The sequence below is a fragment of the Mustela erminea genome, chromosome 20 (genome assembly GCF_009829155.1).
Source record: "Mustela erminea isolate mMusErm1 chromosome 20, mMusErm1.Pri, whole genome shotgun sequence".
In the NCBI taxonomy this organism is placed as follows: Eukaryota; Metazoa; Chordata; class Mammalia; order Carnivora; family Mustelidae; genus Mustela; species Mustela erminea.
Genome location: NC_045633.1, coordinates 11,523,086 through 11,543,304, shown reverse-complemented (window position 1 = coordinate 11,543,304; position 20,219 = coordinate 11,523,086). Strand labels below are relative to the sequence as shown.

The 20,219-nt window shown below is 48.4% G+C and overlaps 2 protein-coding genes and 1 long non-coding RNA gene across 4 annotated transcripts in view; 2 read left to right on the top strand and 1 right to left on the bottom strand.

Annotated features, from left to right (window-relative positions):
• ABCC6 (ATP binding cassette subfamily C member 6) overlaps positions 1-8,558 on the bottom strand; it is a 45,183-nt gene extending 36,625 nt beyond the window's left edge. Inside the window, exons 1-6 of one of the 2 annotated variants that reach the window (XM_032326779.1) lie at positions 8,341-8,558; positions 7,086-7,268; positions 5,336-5,461; positions 5,065-5,193; positions 3,223-3,348; positions 1,999-2,060 (exon numbers count right to left, since the gene is read on the bottom strand). In XM_032326779.1, coding sequence (XP_032182670.1) covers positions 1,999-2,060; positions 3,223-3,348; positions 5,065-5,193; positions 5,336-5,461; positions 7,086-7,268; positions 8,341-8,376 — 662 coding nt within the window. In that variant the 5' untranslated portion in view covers positions 8,377-8,558. The remainder of the gene's footprint in view (positions 1-1,998; positions 2,061-3,222; positions 3,349-5,064; positions 5,194-5,335; positions 5,462-7,085; positions 7,269-8,340) is intronic. The other variant, XM_032326778.1, reaches the window with a different exon arrangement.
• LOC116580488 lies at positions 165-5,070 on the top strand. Its single transcript, XR_004281673.1, has 3 exons — positions 165-397; positions 4,137-4,188; positions 4,400-5,070. It is a non-coding gene; the product is annotated as an uncharacterized LOC116580488 (long non-coding RNA).
• A 2,919-nt stretch (positions 8,559-11,477) lies between the features above and the next one.
• LOC116580635 (nodal modulator 1) overlaps positions 11,478-20,219 on the top strand; it is a 55,224-nt gene continuing 46,482 nt past the window's right edge. The window contains exons 1-4 of the mRNA XM_032327108.1: positions 11,478-11,757; positions 14,232-14,321; positions 16,094-16,139; positions 19,082-19,182. Of these exons, the coding sequence (XP_032182999.1) occupies positions 11,593-11,757; positions 14,232-14,321; positions 16,094-16,139; positions 19,082-19,182 (402 nt within the window). The 5' untranslated portion in view covers positions 11,478-11,592. The remainder of the gene's footprint in view (positions 11,758-14,231; positions 14,322-16,093; positions 16,140-19,081; positions 19,183-20,219) is intronic.

The following is a 20,219-nucleotide window of genomic DNA, read 5'->3' as shown; positions in this document are numbered from 1 at the left end:
CCACTCACCAGCTCTGTGACCTTGGGCAAGTCACTTCCCATTAGCAGACCTCAGTTTTCTCACTTGAAAAAATGAGAGCGTTTCCCAGCACTTAAGCCTAGGACATGAGATGACTGTAGGTGGCCCATTGTTGGAGGAGGGCATGGAGAGGTTCTCCATGGTTCTCCCATAAGCTGAACCTGGGCAATCGGAGCCTCCCTACCCCTCCCCTGTCCTTGGAATGTGTGTTGTGCCCACTCTGTCGTTGCAAGGATGCAGCTTTGAGAGAGCGCTATGTCGTCGAGACTGTCTGGAAGGTACATGTGACTGAACCGCAGTGAACCCTCCACATGAACTCAGATTCTGGCCTGCAGGTGTGGAGATCCACTCGTCTGGTGGCCACCTGGGGCCAAGCCTGGTAAGTTCCCTCACTTAGTAAAACTGCCGCCTGCCAGTAGGAATGGCTTGCCTCTTTCTTTAGTCTCTCCTTGCCCTCCAGGTGTGGGGGCCAGTTTGCGAACCAACACACATACACAAGAAATTAATTATTATAGACTTCTCTAGAGGGAGTGTTGCTTACTTCTCAGGTCTCCGTGATCTTTCTGCCATAACACCAAGGCGAAGGTCTTGTTTGGTGCTGGTCCTTAGCTCCCCATCTCAGACTTTCCAAATTCCTTTTTCTTTCTTCCTTTCTTTTTTTAGAGAGGTGCAGGGCAGAGGGAGGAGAGAATCTTAAGCAGGCTCCAGGCCCAGCATAGAGCCCAATGGAGGGCTCGATCTCACAACCCTGAGATTATGACCTGAGCCGAAATCAAGAGTTGGACACTTAACCGACTGAGCCACTCAGGCGCCCCTCTGAGTTCCTTTTTTTTATTGAACCCAGGGCAAACTCGTGCTGACCTAGAAGTCATTAACCTGGCTTGGTTTTCACTGGCATTTTTTGGGAAGGAGATCTACATGGCAAGCGATTCAGGAGATTTTTTTCCAACTTGCAGTGATAGAAAGTTTCCTTTTAAAAAAGATTATGAAAGTCAAAAAAGTGTTTTTCAAGAAAAAAGACTTTAAGAGAGGGAAAATACTACTCCAGTAAGGCAAAAAGCTTGAAGAATGGTCCATAAATGCCCTGTTTGGGAGACAGAGGGCTAGGTCCTCTCTAGAGCTGGTTAGCAAGCCTGTATGCACTTCCCACCCATTCCTCACCCCCTACAGCATCCTAATTCTTTGTGTATTTACCAGCTACTTTCTACGATACTTGTTAAGGACTAGACGCTATGCTAAGTGCCTCACAAGATTTATTTCTCTTAATCCAAAAACCCTCCAAGGTAGATGCCATTATTATCCTTGTTTTACAGGCACAGGGACTGAGACACAGAGTGGTTAAGTAGCTTGCCCAGGGTCACACAGCCAGGAAGTGGTGGGGCTAGGATTAAAATCTAGGTGCTACCAAGATCTGACTGCAGTGTGGCCAAGAGGGGACCCAGCAGGTGGGCACACCCTCAGAGCCTGGTACACTGGCCCTGGAGAAACATCTGTCTTCTCCACCAGCCTGGGAGCCTCTGGGGAGTAAAGATGTGGTCTTTTACCTCTTCAGCCCTGGTGCTCCACACATAGTAGGTGTTTCACACATAGTAGGCGCTTTCTTAGATGTTGGCAGAAGGCATGAAGCTGAGTAATTGATATGATTTTGTTGAGCACCTGCTGTGTACCAGCAGAAAGCAATTTATATGTAATGAGGGTAGAGTTGTTCCCCTTTTACAGAGGGGCAAACTGAGACTCTGATTGTTTGCCATATGGGCTGGCTCAGAGCGAAAGCCAGGACTCAAACCCAGACCTCCCCCCAGTGGGGGAATGGGAATGCGATGTGATATCGGGCATGTTGAAGTCTGACAGGGAAGCATGAGGCTGGGAGGAAGAGACGCTGGCCGGCCTCCTGAGGCTTGGGAGGAAATGTCTCTGGGGAGAGCTGGGATGACAAATAAGGACAGCAAAGGCAGGTCCCTTTCCTGCTACTGCACTTACCCAGAAACCCACCAGAACGTGACCCTGGAGGGGAAGGAAGCTTCAGCCTCTGGACATGGATTCTGTAAAGACAAGAGATGGGGTGGAGGAAGGACTCGATCTCACGTTCCATGGTGGTCGTAAGGCAAGGGAACCAAGGCCAGGAAGACGGGATGAATGGACCGTGATCTTGGTACCAATTGCTCAATGGCATGCCCTGCTTATCTGTCAGAGGTGGGCGCCAGTGTGCTTGGAGGTTCCTAGCAGGCAAGGCGAAAAGGGACTATGCCACAAGTCTGACAGCATCCACAAGAACTAACAGCTATCAATACTGAGACCAAGAAGTTCTCAAGGCAGGAGCATGCATGACAGAGACACCAACATCCTCGAAAATATGCCTTGGGGCATATGGCGAGAAGGTGCAGAGGTCCTGAGATCTTGCCAGCTGCTCCAGAGAATTCTCATGCATCTATACCCTTCACTGATAGGGCACAAGACTGCCTATTTTACCATATGTTTGCTATCGCAGCTCATTATCAATTTTTTATTTTTTGCTTCCATTCTCATGGAGCAAAGAAGCTCTACCCTAGTTTTCACTTGATTAATCACATAGCTGAGCATTTTTTTAAAACTTTTTTTAGGTTATTGAGGTGATCTCTTCCTCAAAGAATTCCTGATTTCACAGGCTAGCTCAGGGCTCCCCAGTGCCAAGAATTCCTCCTCTGGGGTTCTTCCTCCAGTCATAATTTCACACATGTTTGTAGAATTATGTGGTGAATGTCTGATTCCTCAACCTGGCTGTTAGCTGCCTGAGGATGGGAACCACATCTGCTTGTTCACCCTCAGTCCTCAGCCCCTAGCTGGGGCACAGAGCAGGGACTGGCCAGCTGCAGCCCCCAGCCCAGATCTTGGCACACTGTCTCTGCAAATAAAGTTTTATTGGAACAGCTACTTTCCTTTGACATACTGTACTCTCTCCACTGCAACAGCAGAGCCAAAGTTGTCATGGAAACCATATGGCCCACAAGGCCTAAAATATTGTCTGTCATGCTCTGATCAGAAAAACTGGCCAACCCTTGGCATAGAGTAAATGTACAATACACATTGTGCTGAATGAAAGACTGAATGAAACGTTATTAAAGGCTTGTGCTCTGGGCTGCCTCCCTTCTGTCCCATGGGGAGAACCCAAGACCAGAACAGGAACAGGGACAAGGGAGGCCCCGGGTTGGAGGCATGGCAACTTACGGGCTGCTGGGGGTCTTCAGGGAAGAAGGGGGGGTGATCGACAAGGCAGGACAGCACAAACTGGGCCGCCACCAGCGACAAGCACAGGTAGGTTGACAGGTGGTAGAAAGGGTCGTTCCGGAAGCCCTGTGGGAGAGAGAGCGGAAGTCCCACTGAGTCTGGCATGCCGAAGTCCACAGCCTGAGGTGTGTGAAGAGCACAGGCTAGGCAGGGTACCTGTGAGGGAAGAGAAGGTCAAGGTCAAGGTCAGCTAGGGGCTGAGGACTGAGGGTGAACAAGCGGGGGTTTCTGAGATGAAGAGCAGTGCCCTGACAGGGAGTCAGAGCCACAGGGTTTGAGAGCCAGGGCCCCCCACATTCCCGGTGTCCCGAAGGATGAACACCTGACTTACACGCATTCCGGTTGTACAAATGGTACACAGGGGTTTCTCCTTAGCCCGGCGATAACTGGCTGCAGCCCCTGGAGTGTGAGTTCTTTCTCCTTGTGCCGCCAAGGAGAGCCTTTCTCCACAGCAGTCCCCGTCCCCACCTCTCCCATTCTGTCTCCTCATGGCCGCTGTTGACCGACTTAAGAAGGGAACTGGTGTTGCAGTGCCTGGGTAGCTCAGCTGGTCGAGTGTTTGACTCTTGACTTTGGCTCAGGTCATGATCTCAGGGTCGTGAGCTCGAGCCCCACACTGGGCTCTGTGCTCCGTGGGGGGCCTGCTTGAGATTCTCTCCCTCCCTCCCTGCGTCTCCCCCTTCTCCTGCTCCCTTTCTCTCTCTAAAATAAATCTAAAAGTCTTTTTGAAAAAGTAGATGGGAACTGGTTTTATTGAGCTTTTATTTTCTCTGCCTGGTGCCAATGCAGGAGTCTTTTTCTCTTTCTTTCTTTTTTTTTTTTTTTTTTAAAGTAGGCTGCATTTCCCTTTGCAGATAAAATGATGCATGGTGTCCCTTCACACGGAAATGCGACTTCCCAGGACAGGTAACAGAAGTACAGGCGGGTACGCAGAATGAGTTTGTATCTGTAGATGAGAGCATGGGGGAAGATCCGGGAGGACGAGGGGAAATGTGCACACACGGACAGAGCGTGCATAGGTGTGTTTTGGAGGAGATCACAGGAGGGGGGCAATCCAGGCTCCTTCCTGCTTCCCCTTTCCTGGGAATGTACACCCCACCCACTCTTCCCGCACTAGGAGCCTTTCCAAGAACACAACTTTGAGAGAGTAACACGTCCTGGAGACCATGTGGACGTAGATATGACTGAACCCCACTAAGGCCTCTGTAAACTTTGAAGGTTCTGGAAGGTGGGTGCAGAGATCTACCTGTCTTGGGGCACCTGGGATAAGCCTCTTAAGTCCTCGTGCTTACTAACCCTGCCCTGCACCGTCTGGAGGGCCCTGCCTCTTCATCTCTCCTTGCCCTCTGTGGATGTGGCCACTTGCAGATTTCACCGGGGAAGTTCCCGCAGTTGTAAACCGACAGTGTGGTTGTGCCCAGGGTTGGAGGGAGGGGGCACTGGGTGGATGTGTGAATGGATGTCCAGTGTGGGAACGGCTGTGTGCAGGGGTAGGTGTCCCAGTCTGTGGTTGTATGATATGCGAAGCGGGGCAAAAAAAGGTGTGTGTCAGGGCAGTGCGAGCAAACTCTGTGACATGCATGGATCAGGCAGTGGGAATTTGTGTCCGTGGAAAATGTTTGGGAAGATGGGGGCATCTGTACATCGCTGGAGTTTAAGAGTTTAAACAGCTGTGGTGTGTGTTTCTGTGTAGACAAGAAGTCACGTGTGCAAAGGGGAGGAGGGAAGATGGGACCCAAGGCTTGAAACTGCCCTATTGGTTCCCCCGGGGCCTCCACTTACCCCTTGCAAGGTCAGCTGGGCGGCACTGGTAGCCGGCAGGAGAAAACAGAGCAGCCAGTATCCAAACAGCACCCCGGATGCCCGGACCCCCTTCTTCCTCTCCGTGTGGATCAGGAACATGGCGAAGCTCTGGACAGGAGAGTTGGGATGGGCCCCTGGAGGTGGGGAGGGAGAAAGGGAGCCCCGCTCTGCCCCATGCCCTCCACCAGGGCGGGGGGGGGCAGGGAAGCCACTGCCAGAAGCAAGACCCACAAGCCTGGGTCATCCTTACCATCGTGGTGAGCCACACGGTGGGATGAATGAGGAATTCTGGGGCCTGGGGCGTTCCCCGCTGGATTCTCCAAAGAGCCACAGACACGCTGGAGGTGCAGAGGATTATGAGGGCGAGCCCAAGCACCTGGGAAACAGGCTTAGGTAAGGCTGGTGGGCGAAAAGAAAGGTGATGATGGCCAACTGGACAGGGACCCTGTGCCCAATTGAACAGTGGCTCTGGATGGGGCACCTGTTCAGGTCCCAGTGTTATGATTTAACAGTGCCACTGTAAAGGATGCTAAGAAAAAGCATTAAGGGATGTTGCAAATGGACCTTGACCTGTCAGTGTCCTATAAATAATAAACCACAGGGGTCTGAGCCAGCCTAATATTTCCCAAAATGCAGGGATGGGGTAGGGGTGTGCCAAGGGTTTGCAGGAGGGATGCTGTAGTATGACAAAGTGGCAGAAACGACATTCATTCCGCAGGTGAAAAAGTTCCACTCGCTTCACTGAGTCCCTTTTGAACCCTCCAGTGAAATCAGAGAAACTTTCGGTTGGGACTAGTAGGTCTCTAGACCCTTCTCGAAGATGCGGTGGTGTCTCTTTTGAAGGAGAGAAAGTGACAGGGTGCACGCAGGCGAGGGAGAAGTCGGGACCTGGGTGCATTGGAGAAGCTATGGCGAGCACCTCAGTTAGTCCAAAGCAGGGCTCCAATGACTACCAACAGGCTGAGTTTGACAGGCCGCCTGTTTTTGTATCACCTGTGAGCTAAGAATGGTTTCGACATGTTTCCTTCTTTCCTTTTCTTTTTTAAGTAGGCTCCGTGCCCAGCGTGGAGCCCGATGCAGGGCTTGAACTCATGACCCTGAGATCAAGACCTGAGCTGAGATCAAGAGTCAGATGCTTAAGCAACTGGGCCACCCAGGCACCACCCAGGCTTTGACATTTTTCCATCAGTAAACAAAACTCAAAAAATTTACGTGAAATTTATCTGAAATTCAAATTTCAGTGACTATCGATAAAATGTTACTTGAAACACAGTCACGTCTATGTATTTACTGTTGTCTGTGGCTGCTTTCCTACTGCAGAATCCTTGGGGCAGAGACCATGTGACCCTGAAAGCCTCAAATAGATACTATTTGGCCCTTTAAGGAAGAGTGTGCAACCACTTGGTAGGTCAGCAATGGGAGAAAAATTAACAAGGTGTTAAGGGGATAAATGAACTTTGAAGGACATTCTTATAGAAGTTTGGGGAAGGGGGCGGATGAGCAGAAAGTCTTGCATATGGAATGCCAGTGTTTTTGTAGCATGGGAAAACAAGTATGTAACAATTTTAAGAGCTGGCTTTTAGGACTGCAAGTGGAGAAGCAAGAAAATCCATGCAAGCCTCTTAAAGAACTTAAAAAGTTCATCCCAGCGTGATCTTAAAATCACCCCGTGGATCCCAGGAGGAGACACCGCACTGTTTGGGGGAATGCCAGGTGTCCATAAACAGGCGAGGAACCCACGAGGGGCCAGATGGGTGTGTTTGCAGACATGGGGATTTTATTATCACGAAATCTTTGTGGGGCGGATCTTGTTTCTCAGAGGTTTTCCTCCGTAGCCTCTGGAGTACTGCTCTGTTTGATGAATTTCTTGTCCCCACACTGTGTATGCTCCTTGAAAAGGAGGAATGTCCACTTCGGGGGTCTCAGCTCGGTTCCAGCCTGCTCCCCCCATCCACCTCCCAACACTTGTCTGCTTACAGGCTCCCAGAGGCAGCAGTTACCAGTTTGGCCTTGAAGAGCAGGGACATCCGGAGGTAGCCTTGGCCATGGCGGTGGAGGTACAGGAGGTAGATGGGGCCAAGGACCCACAGGTACATAGGGGGCACCCAGACCCCTGCCGTTTTCAGGAAGCACACGTTCAGTAGGTGGAGAGCAGTGGGCTCAGGCTCTGTCCCGTTCCAGACCTGAGGGAACACCAGGGCCACCCTTGTGATGGTACAACGCAGGGGTTCCAAACTCACCTGATTAGGGGGCAAGGCAACTTTTGGACCCCCCCCCCTTTTAAAAAAGATTATCTTTATGTGTTGGCACAGAGAGAGACCACAAGCAGGAAGAGCGACAGGCAGAGGCAGAGAGAGAAGCAGGCTCCCCTCTGAGCAGAGAGCCTGATCTGGGTCTCAATCCCAGGAGCCCAGGATCATGATTTGAGCCCAAGGCAGCTGCTGAACCAACTGAGTACCCAGGCACTCCAATCTTTTGGATTCCTAACATTGACATGAAAATGGACCAAGCACCCTTTGGAGTACCTCGACATTCTCAACTCCTTTAATGCTAATATGATCAACCCTAAGAAGCAGAGGCAATTATCACCGTGCTTTTGCACAGAAGGAAGCAGAAGCCCAGAAAGTAAATAGCTGGGGTGATTGTCATCCAGGTGGAAAGCGGAGGTGCGGGATCTTTCTTGACTGCTCCCCATTTCCCCGCTGGCCAACACTGGGACTTTCAACCTCCCTGTGCCTCAGTTTCCATCCCCTGAAAAGGAGAGGGGTGGTGTGAAGAGAGTCTACCTCTAAGGGTTGCATTAAATGGGTTAATACCAGTAAAGCACATAGTAGGACGTTGGGCACAAAGTAAGCCCTCAATTAACATCAGTTATTAATCCTGCCTTACCTATCTGGTCCCTGAAATCCTGGGATTTGGCGACTCTCGCTCCCACCCCCTGAACGTCACTCCCCAGAGTCCTTTGCTAAGAACCTGGATGAAAGAGAAAGCCAGCCAGAGAGGCGGGGGGTCCAGAAGCTTTTATGCAAATAGAGGTCAAAGCCCGCAGGCAGCTGGGAAGTCTGGAGGCCCCATTAGCGGTACTGGGGTCTGGGGATGGGGTGCGGCACCTGTTAAAGGGGTAGCTCTCCCCTGCTGTTCCTTTGGCTGGGAATTTGGTGGTCTCTCCCCTCCCCAGTATCGCCGTCTTAGAGAGCTGTCGGAGAGATCTACCAAGCCCGGAAAAGGAGACTGGGGCAGGAGGGGGACACTTACATCCTGTCCCACACAGGGCTCTGCAGACGCGGCCATCGCGCGTTCCCCAGCGCCCTTCTGTCTATGCGCCCAGCGGTCGGCCCGGCGGTCGGCCCCTTCGGTACCCCGGCAGCCGCCTCGGCCAAGCTCCGGGTCCTGAAAGGGGCGGCGACTGGCAGGCTCTTCTGAGATTTGAGCTCCGGGACTGCCAAGCCCAGGGCAAGGTCCCGCCGCGCAGGAGGGGTGGGGCGTGAAGGGGTGGGAGAAGGCGATTGGAGGGGGCGCTTTGGGTGGCCGGAGAGGGCACCGGGGGAGGGGATCCCGGAGACCCGAGAGTGCAGTGGCATCCCCGTAAAACCCTCCAGCCCCGCAACAGGTGGGACGAACACTGTCTGTGTGTAGGGTGGTGGGAAGATTTTCAGATCACGAGTAAAGAGTTTAGCGCAGTGTGCAGCACACAGTAAATGCTCACAAGAACTAGCGATTATTAGCATTGACGGTGTTATTTCATGCGTAGGCTACTAAGCAGGGGATCACAGTGCCATACCAGAAATAGGATGTGGAAGGATGGTTGTTGCTACATCCTAAATAAGAGGAAAGAAGGAAAGAAAGAAAGAAAGAAAGAAAGAAAGAAAGAAAGAAAGAAAGAAAGAAAGAAAGAAAGAAAAAGAAATTGTTATACAAAATAGGCTATGATATTTTTGCCAAAAAAAAAAAAAAAAGAAGAAAAGTATATGCTTAGGTTGGGGAAAGTGGGTAAAGAAGTCAAATCTTGGCCTTCCTTTCCTGGGTCTTAAAAGCAAGGTGTGTGCTCCCAGCCAGTAGCTCTTTTTGGAAAATCCGCTATGTAACATACATGCATAGATGAAAAATGGAAATGCACGGCAGCAGTGATCATGGGAATCCCAATTTTCTCTTCTTTTTCCTTTCCTATTCTGATGTCTTTCTTTCTGCCACAAGCATTGCATTCTTCTTGCGGTAGAAATGAAAAGACAGCTTTTTCAGACAACGTCGTCTGCACGCCGCATGCTGTCCTGTCCCTTCTCTACAGGTGTTCACCCCTGTCCTCCTGAATGCCCTCCACTGGGTGGGTTCTCTCTTTCTTTGGGGGGTTTCCTAACCTTAGTCTGGGGTCCAAGTCAGTATGCCTCTCAGCTGTCCTCCTGCCTGGGTCTTCTCGAAGAGCAGGGACACAAAGGACAAACTCAGTTTTGAAGCTGAGGGTGGCAGGTCCGCTGTTTTCATTTACAAGTTTAGTCTGTTTATTTGAGGTGATTTGGGAGGAAGCTGGTGAAATTAGTGGGAGGCTTGAGCCCTCTCTCTCTCTGTGATCCCGCCTCCAGATGGCATTGCCACAGTCCTAATGCTTTATTTTATTGTATGTTTAAAGATGAATTTGAGGGGAACAGTGGAAATTTGAGGGGGAATATTCAAGAAGTGAGGAAGAACACAGAGGAAATCAGTTGGGTGAGCCAAGAACAGGACTCAGGCATTCCAGAGCCTTCTTTTCAGTCCTCTGAATAGTACAAGGCTGTGTGCAGAGCCCTAGACAAGCCCCTTCACGACCCCTCCCCCACCTCCTGGTTTCCTATTTTGTAAGGTAAGAAGTTTCCACAGGCCAGCATTTCCTTTTTTGTTTTTTGTTTGTTTGTTTTAAAAATTTTATTTATTTGACAGAGAGATAGAGCCAGAGAGCACAAGTGAGGGGTGAGGGGAATGGAAGAGGGAAAAGGAGAAGCCCCATGTGGGGCTCCGTCCCAAGACCCTGGGATCATGACCCCAGCCAAAGGCAGACGCCCAAGCAACTGAGCCACACAAGCGCCCCAAGGCCAGCATTTCCTAACTGGTGGCTTTCAACCTCCTGAAGATTTGCCAAGACAAACCAGGGATTCATGCTAGGGAGGAGAAAGGGCATCTGTTTCAATTGTAGTTATGAATAACAAACCCTAAGAATGCCTGGGTGGCTCAGTCAGTTAAGCATTAAGTGTCTGACTCTTGATTTTGGCTCAGGTCGTGATCTCAGGGTCATGAGACTAAGCCTCATACTGGACTCCTCGCTGAGCATGGAGTCTGCTTGAGCGTTTCCCTCTCATTTTCCCTCTGCGCCCCCTCCCCGAAATAACTAAATAAGTAAATAACCCAAATAAATAAAATAATTTAACTAGTTTCTCTTTATAACCAAAGAGTTGAGAATTCCACTGTATTTCGAGAATGCAGAGTGAGAAACTGAAATCAGATGTGCTCGCGGTTGAGATCTTCAGTGGGTGGATCATTCCATCGCACCCACTATGAAAGTTTTGACCGTGGCATAGTTTAAACTCTCCGTGATGCATAATTGTATATGGCTTAAGTTTTTTAGTCACAATGGCGAATTCCAGGGGGAAAGTTTTTCTCTTACCTGGTCATGTAGAAACAAAATTTTAAAACTACCAAAATAAAGCACTTGATTCTTTCTTAGGACAAAAGTGAAGAATTCCAATATTAGGTCAGAAAAGCAATTTTTGTCTATTTTGATGTGGTGACTCGCAGTTAAATTCAGTTTTTGTCCTAGTATACATTCGGTCTTGGGACAAAACACCGGATGCTGAGATTTGAATTTATTTTCTGACAACTCATGCTTCAGGTCACAGACAATGCAAAGTAAATTAACTGCTTGGATCTCTTGCTTATGGGAGGAAAACCCTCAAATTTGTTCTTATACCAAGGTTAATAGAGATGAGATTAAAATAAGTTTTAAATACCCTTTTTTAAACATTTTGATGACTTAAATGACCTATATTTTGATTTTTAAAAAGTATTGATAGTTTATCACAGGAAAATGCACCGACTTAAATTCCTAACGGGTTTTTGTTTTTGTTTTTTGAGATTATATATCGTCTGCGAAATGTATGTGCCAAAAAGATACGGAAACGTTGTTGCATACTTCGATCAACAGTCTTTCGTCATTTCCAGTTTCAGCGATATTGACTTTCAAAGTATAATTCAACTTTGGAGTTTGTGCCTGTACTCCGGGACCTTGCGACAGCACCTGCCAGACGGTGCGCGGAGTCCTCCAGGCCTCCAGAGGGCACCAATGATTTCGTTTTGTTGCTGAGCTTGTGCCGTAGTTAATTTGTCGGGGCGGTGGGCTTGAAGCCGGAGCGCGCAAGCGCGGCGCCTAGGGGGCGGGGCCTGGGCTGTCAGCCGGCAGTAGAGGAGGAAGCTGCGGGCCGCGCGCGGAGCAAGGGGCGGGACTGGGAGGCCTGCGGCGGGTCGGGCGGCAGAGAACGGGCCATGCGGGCGTGCGGGGGCTTGGGGCCGCCGGGGCCGGTGGCGGTGGCCGCCGCTGTGGTCCTGCTGCTGGGCGTCGTGGGTCCGGCGCGCGGCTCTGAGGACATCGTGGTGGGCTGTGGGGGCTTCGTCAAGTCGGACGTGGAGATCAACTACTCGCTCATCGAGGTGAGCGCCCCACGCCGCGGGCCGGGCCGGAGCTCGCCGTGCGACCGTGGGCCAGTCGCTCAACCTGTGCGGGCTGCGGTGGCCTCGCCTCATCCGCCAGGCGGTTGCCACCTGCTCCACGTTTTAGGAGTCCTTTCCTCCTTGAAGGCTCCGCTTTCCGCGGGCTCTCCACCGCCCCGTCCCACCCCGCTGGGGTGGGGGTTCCTGTCGTGGGGTCAGCTGCGGAGTGGGGGTCGGGGGCTTGGAGGTGTGCGCGCAGGGGGTGTGAGGGACATTTTTGGGGACGATGTCGGTGGTTCGTAACTTTTATCAGGTCACTCAAAACGAAGGATCCCTCAAATCGGGGCACCAGGTTCTTCAGAACTCAAACTCCAGACATCCAGAATCCACATCCAGGATGGTAGAGGACTCTGACCGTCCCCAGAATCCAGGCCCCAGATCTCTTACAGGCCACTCTCAGCAAGACCCAGACCCCAGATCCTCAAAACACAGACCCCCTGAAGCTTAGATTTCCTGAAGCCCATATTCCAGAACCTGGAGACTGCAAAGTCTTCTCTAGTCCAAGAACTCGGAGCCCCAAAGGTTCTAATCCACTCCTTCTCAACGCCCCCCCCCCCCCCCACCCCAGGATGCTCTTTGAGGGCTTTGATTCTCATGCTAGAGACCCTGACCCAGTACATCTCTGTTGACATCTCAGGGGCTGGGAATCTGTATTTCTTTTTTTTTTAAAGATTTTATTTATTTATTTGACAGAGAGAGATTACAAGTAGGCAGAGAGGCAGGCAGAGAGAGAGGAAGGGAAGCAGGCTCCCTGCTGAGCAGAGAGCCCGATGCGGGACTCGATCCCAGGACCCTGAGATCATGACCTGAGCCGAAGGCAGCGTCTTAACCCACTGAGCCACCCAGGCGCCCTGGGAATCTGTATTTTTAATCTTCCCTCATTCCTTCCTTGGGGACTCCCTTTTCCTCTCTAAATGGAATGCCTTCAGCTGCCCTGATTGCCTTACCGGGTAGTTATTGGAATTACACTAGAGATTTGTGCAGAAGTCTTTTTATTAAGTTGGAAAGCACCATGTGGATACATGATTATCAGCCCAGTGGGACTGTGACCCAGAAAGCTTTTGTGAAGAGGAAGGTCACTTGTCAGGATAGCTGGGACAGAACCTAATGCAGCCCTGGGCTCTGTTTTAGGGCTCCTGCCCTGATGGTGGGGCAGGAGAAGGGGATTTGAAAGAGAAAAAGGGAAGAGGCTAGGAGATTCCAAAGAGAAGGAACTCTGGGGGGACCTAAGATCCCAAAGGCTGACTGAAAGCACATATGAGCCTCTCCAGTTCTGGTAGCTGAAGGGCTGCCGTGGAGGATTAAGCCAGTATGTGCTACAAATCTGGTTGCTGAGATTCTCAGCAAATCTGGTCAAAAATTGGTTCCACACCCCACTAGGTCTTTCACTGGGCCTTGTTCCAGATGCCAGTTTTTATTCCTGTAGGATGGTGGGGTTGGAACCGAAACAGCAGAGCCCAGTACGGTCTGTTTCCTGAAGAAGGTAATTATCACCTTCAAGACCTGTCTGTGGCTTCTGTGCCGTTTTTGATCTGAAGTCAGGTGTTCAGTGACTCTGCCCACTGGCAGTGGCAAGGTCCCTAGGTTCTGCTGGGTGCCCATGTCACCTCCTAGATTGCCTCTCAGTGTGAGGGCACAGGTGGTTTCAGAAAGTACCTTGCAAGGCTTTTTGCAGGTTGTAGTTTCCTGGGGCTGTCGGAGAAAAGTGAAGGCAGAGAGAAATGATATAATACAACACGGTAATATAGTCAAATAATAAGAATACTACTTTTTTTTTGAGTCGTCCTTTCTGCCAGGTGCTTAATAGGCATAGAATCTGTATAATCACCAGGAAGGGGAGTGGTTCTTTTCTTACCCTGAACAAACTGGACCTCAGGCGGTTAAATGACTTGCCCAAGGTCACATAGTACATGGAAGACCCAGACTTTGCTTGAACATCTTAAAAGGGTAACAGATTGTGTTGGGGTGCAAGAGCTTTAGAGATCTGGAGAATATATGTACTAAATGTCTTTGGATTTGTTTTTGCCCAAGAATGAAAATAGAAGAGAAAATTCAAAGTTTCTACGAGTGTTACTTCCAATTATTGGGAATCGTTTGGGGTTAATAATGCAGATTCTTGGTCCTCCCTCCTGACCTAGTTTAGAAACAGAAGTGGGGCTTGGAGATTGCATTTTAATAAGTACCTTATTAATGGTGAATTGGAAAATTCGTTATAGGTAGGAACAACGTAAAGAGAGCCTCTAAACATAAACTGAAAAATACAACTTTGGGGGGTAGTCTTTAGATGGTTTCTAGCCAGAACAATATCTGATCACAGTATTTTGAGGATACTTTGTCTTTCTCTCTGTCCCTGCATTTGGCGTAAGATACGTAGCTAATTCTTTTATGACTTTTCTTCTTTCCTTGCTTTCTAGATAAAGCTGTATACCAAGCATGGGACTTTGAAATATCAGACAGACTGTGCCCCTAATAATGGTTACTTTATGATCCCCTTGTATGATAAGGTAAGAAAGACTCTTGTAATCGTTTATGATGGGAAGGAGTTAGTGTGGCCCAGGGGACTGCACTAACCAGACAGCCTTGATACACCACATGAGCAAACGCTGGTCTCTTTTAGAAGTTACAAGTGGACTTTGACAATTCTGGCCGGATTTTGAGGGAGACAGTTTATAAACTGCTTTGAATACAGTGGTTCTCAGCGATACTTGGCAATGCCTAGACATTTTTGGTTGTTACTACTGCTTGAGGTTGGGGGATTGTGACAGTATCTGGTGAGTAGAGGCCAGAAATGAAGCTGGGCTACCTGTCATGGTGCATGGACAGAATATATGTACTAAATGTCTTTGGATTTGTTTTTGCCCAAGAATGAAAATAGAAGAGAAAATTCAGAGTTTCTACGAGTGTTACTTCCAATTATTGGGAATCATTTGGGGTTAATAATGCAGATTCTTGGTCCTCCCTCCTGACCTAGTTTAGAAACAGAAGTGAGGCTTGGAGATTGCATTTTAATAAGTATCTTATTAATGGTGAATTGGAAAATTCGTTATAGAGAGCCTCTAAACATAAACTGAAATATTCCTTGCCCAAGAATTTTTGTCATGGTGCAAGGACAGACCAGATGTCAGCAGAGCTAACCTTGAGAAATTCTGAGTTAGTAGAGTTACGTTTGCAAGCAGCTTAAAATATTCTTTAAAAAATTGATACAAGTGATCTATGAATTTATGAGCTTTGTGGAAAACAACAAAACAAGGTCCTTAGAAGTATATTTTAACCTTTACCCCCCAATTTCTCATCCTTCTGTAGTGGTAATGACTGATAAAGTTTGTTGTGTATCCCAAAAGACTGCTTTCTTTGTGTTATAAACATGCACACATATGTGCACATGTGTGAAGATACGTATCCATGCCTACCTGCTTGCGTTTCCCCCTGGTCCCCCCACCCCCCAGTGTCTTCTCCCCATCTCAACTCTTTATTTGGAAACACAGATTTATAGCATGTTGCAGAAATAATCCATAAACCCACATACTTTTGATTTTGTTTTTTTTTATGTCAGATGGAATTAAACAATAGGAGTTATTCTGCAATTTGATTTTTTTTTCCTATGAGATCATCTTGATAAGCTTTCGACATCAGCATGTGTGGATTATCTTCTTATTAATGGCTGCACAGCACATCAGAATCAAATCAAAACTGTAACCACTTCTCTGTTGGTAGGCATAGAGACTTTCCCCAATTAAAAAAAATTACTACTGACAACACAGCAGTAAATATTCTTGAACGTACATCTTTAGGCACAATACATCGGACTGACTTCTAGAAGTAGGGTCTTAAAATATGTTTTTTTATTATTTTTTAAACTTTCTGTCAACCTCAAGAAAGCAGGGTGTGTGCATAACATCCAGTTTTAAGAAATGACTTTCGTTTCTAAGGATACGTGCTGACATTATCAGCCTTGGGCATAGAAGGGGTTAATAGGAGACTCCATTAGTAGTACGCCTGGTATCAGAAGAAAAAGAGTGGCTGGGTATCGTCCCTTTAGAGCTTTTCCTTGGGCACTGGGTTGGTATCTTCCGATTGGTCGGGTGGGCCCTCCTGGGCATCCAGCCTCAGCTCTCAGCATCTGAAGGCCATCAGGGAGCCCACAGCTACTTGGAACATGTGCTTAGAATTTCATTGCAGGTGGAAGAATGCTAGATTAAACAGAAGCACTGAACTCTGTTAATCTAGCTGAGAGGTCATCAGTTTTCATTCCTCTATCTTTCTTCCCCCCCCTTAGGGAGATTTCATTCTGAAGATTGAGCCTCCCCTAGGGTGGAGTTTTGGTAAGTGAACGAAATAACCAGATGTACTCTGTCCAGGATCAGATTATATGCCGAATATTAATTTAAATTGGCGAAGTGCAGACACTGTTAAAATATTAAGGCTTCATTTCTAGTGCGGAACAGGGCTTTTTTCCTCTTTTCTCATTACTTTAGAGTAGATTGGATTTATCTTGGACTTGCTCTAGGGTTTTCTGTCCTCTTTCATAAAATAGGCATCTTTTCCCAAACCCCTCTTAGGAAGCTGTTTTTGTAGTTCCATTCAGAAAGTGGCGGCAGAACCGTATCTAAAGGTCAGGAGCAGGGATGTCTTTCCTTTCCCAGGATGGCCTCTTAGACCCCTTGGTGCCTTTTAGGGCCGCAATATTGAACACTGTGAGATTTCACATGAAAATCCAGATCTGCTTCACAAAAGAGATCAGGTCTGGCAACCTTGGGTATTACTGGTTCTGCAGCGACCTTGGACAAGTTACTTCCTCCTGGGTCGGTGTCCAGCCTTCTTGCTAGGGAGTCAGGAGCACGGTGGTGGTGCCTCCCAGCCTAACTTGGAGGATTAATGGGCCAGAATATTTACGATGCTGGGGAAGACTGGCACACAGTTAGCAATGAATAAATACTTGAAAGCATTCTGCACCCAGACGAACAAAAGCTCAAAACTTTTCTGATGTATCTGGCTTTTAGCAGAGCCGGAGATGTGGGAATGGGGTTGACAGAAGAAGAGAGGGTTCTGCTCTGTCACCGCTGACGTTTCCGAAGAGAGTAGAAGTGTGTGGTCCCCGTTCTGTAGCTGAGGGGAGGGTGGGAGGGCATGCTTGTTTGTGTCAGGCTTGTGAGTTAGAGGAGGAGGAATTGAGTCCCTGCCATCAAGAAGGCCCAAGTGAAGCTCAGGTCAGCTCATCTGGCTCCGTGCAGGAAATCCTCTTCATCAGAGGTGGCACCTGACCTCTGTGTTCTAGAAAGCAGCAGGGGGAGGAAACCCAAGACAGCACTAAAGGGGAGGTTGCAGATCATCCCTGGCCTGTGGGAGGGTTTTCTTTGAGCCCCTGCTCCCCTGCCAGTGTTTTTCTCTTGAGGAGCTTTTTTATTGAATTATGTTTTCAGAAAAGTGTACTTGTTGTATGGGTATCCCTTGAATGTTCCCCAAGTGAATGCGCCCATGTAACCTCTACCCAGATCACGAGGTAGAACCAGTACCTAAGTAGGGCCCCATCGCAGGCGCTTCCTAACCGCTCTGCCCCACCCCGCAGGTGACCACTGCCCCCGCCTCCGGAAGTTCTGGATGAGTTCTGTCTATTTTGATTCCCTTGAGGATTCTAAAGGGGTACATTTTCGTGTCTGGTTTTTTTCTCTTGCCATTGTTAGTGACATCCATCTATCTGTATTACATGTGTGGCTTTAGTTAGCTCATTCGATCACTGTGTGAGTATAAAGTGATCTCCCCACTTCTCTTGATGGACATTTGGGCCACTTCTCGACATTGGCCACTAAGGGTGGTGGTCCTGCGAATTTCCTTGTTCCTGTCTTTCGGTACATGGTTTTGTGTGTTTGCATTTCTCTTGGGTCTGTCCCAGGAGGGAGATTGCTGGGCAAGAGAGCATTTAGATGCCTGGCTCTAGGAGATAGTCTTAAATATCTAAGGCAGCTGTAGCAAATTCTGCTCTCAGAGCCATGTGGAAGGGTTCTAGGTGCTCCACAGCCTCACTGGCCCTTGGTAATGTGGTGGTATCTCATGATTTGCATTTGCTCGATGGTCAATGAGATTGAACCCCCTTTTTTTTTTAAGTTTTTTAAAGTTTATTTATTTGACAGAGATCACAAGTAGGCAGAGAGAGAGAGAGAAGAAAGCAGGCTCCCCGCAGAGCAGAGAGCCTGATGAGGGGCTTGATCCCAGGACGGTGGGATCATGACCCAAGCCGAAGGCAGAGGCTTTAACCCACTGAGCCACCCAGGCGCCCCTTGAATGCTTTTTAAAATATATTTACTGGCCAGTTGGATAGCCACTTTGTGAGGTATCTGCTCAAATCTTATGTGCATTTTTTTATTGGCATCTTCCCGTGTGTGTGTGTGTTTAATTCTTCATTTCCCTGAAATTCTCTTGGTTTACTTATCACTCTACACTTCTCCTGACCTTTAAAAAACCTTAATCCTTATTATGATGACCTCTTCAGTTTTTTGTTTTAGACAAAGTGAATTAGTTGCTAATATTAAAAAATCAGGAGATGGCACATAAAATCCAGATGTCTGTTTTTTCTTCAAAAGGTTGATATTTGGCAAAAGCTGAGCAGTGGTGTTTCCTTTCCTGTTCACCATAGTCCCCATGTGGCCTGTCCCCGACTTGGTTCCTGTGGGCATTAGAATCTGTGGTCCTGGTTTAATGTGGCTGAGCTCCTGCACTTGGTCAAGGGGCTATTTGGAGCCAGGCTTTTGGAGGTTGAATTGGGACTCCATCATTCACAAGCTCTGCGACTTGGGGCGGGGGGTGTCGTTTTGTAACCTTTCCGTGTGTCACTTTGTTCATCAGTCCATTGTAAATGTCATTACCAACCTGTTAAAGTAGCTGTGAGGAGCATAAGCATCCAATAAATACATATGCTGCCGAAGCGAGCACAGCATCCAATAAATAAAACAGTTTGGTGCTTACTGCATTTTCAATGGGACTCTGAGCTACCGCTCAGCCACAAGACTGTTATAAAAGCACATTATTCTCCACACCCTGTTTCATTCTGGGGTAGGAGTCTGGGTGTCCAGGGGAGGAGCTGGGAGGGAGATTTCTCTGCGTACCTTTGGATTTTAAATCATGCGAGTGTATTAAGTGCTCAAAAATAAAGAAAATGAAAGTTAACCAAGAAAAGGTGTTTTGCCTACACAGGTTTACCTTGTCTCAGAACTAAACCGACTCTTGTGTCTTGTCCCCTGTTCCCTCCCCTCCCACTGTCATTTCTCAGAGCCGACGAACGTGGAGCTCTATGTGGATGGTGTCAATGACATCTGCACAAAGGGCGGGGACATCAACTTTGTGTTCACCGGATTCTCTGTGAACGGGAAGGTTTGGCTTCAGAACATTGTTTTTTGTTTTTGTCTGTTGTTTGTTTCTTTGTTTTTAAATATTTTATTTATTTATTTGACAGAACGCAAGTAGGCAGAGAGGCAGACAGAGGGAGAGGAGAAACAGGCTCACCACTGAGCAGAGAGCCTGACGTGGGGCTCAATCCCAGGACCCCAAGATCATGACTTGAGCCAAAGGCAGCCGCTTTACCGACTGAGCCACCCAGGAGCCCCAAGAACATTGTTATTTTTTATATTTTCTCTGTATTGTGTACTGAGTCTTCTCCTACCTTTAAAAAAGTAGGACTCTTTTAACATGGGGCTCTGAGCCCACAAGGGATCATACATAGATAAGCTTTAAGGGGGTCTGAGAAGGGGTAAAGTTTTGTGTAAAAGGCAGTGGGTGTTTCTTGGGGCCAGATCTAGGTTACTTGTCATGCCCTGTGAACGCTGGGTGGCTAACTGCCAAGGGTAGCCTTGTATAGGGGTGCAGTCCTGAGCACAGGCCCCAGGACTCGGGGCAACTTGTAATCAGTGTTGGGGGATGAAGCCGGCCTCTTGCAAATAGGGTTTGCATTTGCTTCCACCACTCTCCCAGGAGCTGTTGCAGTGAACTAGATTGTCCAAGAGTTTTTTGGGCCTCCTTGATGGTGTGAATGTAGAGGGCTAACCTGTGTGAATGGCGGCTCCAAGTTCAGATTCTCAGGGGAGTTCTTGTTCCTCCCTCCATCTGGCATCAGGGTTGACATGTGTAAATTGCCTTGCTGTCCTTTTCTTCATGGCGGTTTATTTCTCCTCTGCCTCTACACTGAGAGTGAGGTGCCCATTCTTGGAGTGGCAAGGTGATCCTGCCTTGATGTGTGAGTTGCTTGCTAGTGAGGAGGATCGTGGGTTATTTTTCTTTCTCTGTCACTTATAAAATAATGGTGCATCTTTAGCTATTAGTGTCCTAGATTCGGTGAAATGAAGTGTTTTTCTGTCACTTAGCCCCTCAGCAGTGCCCGGGAAGGGTATCCATAATCTGTCTACTCTTTGCAA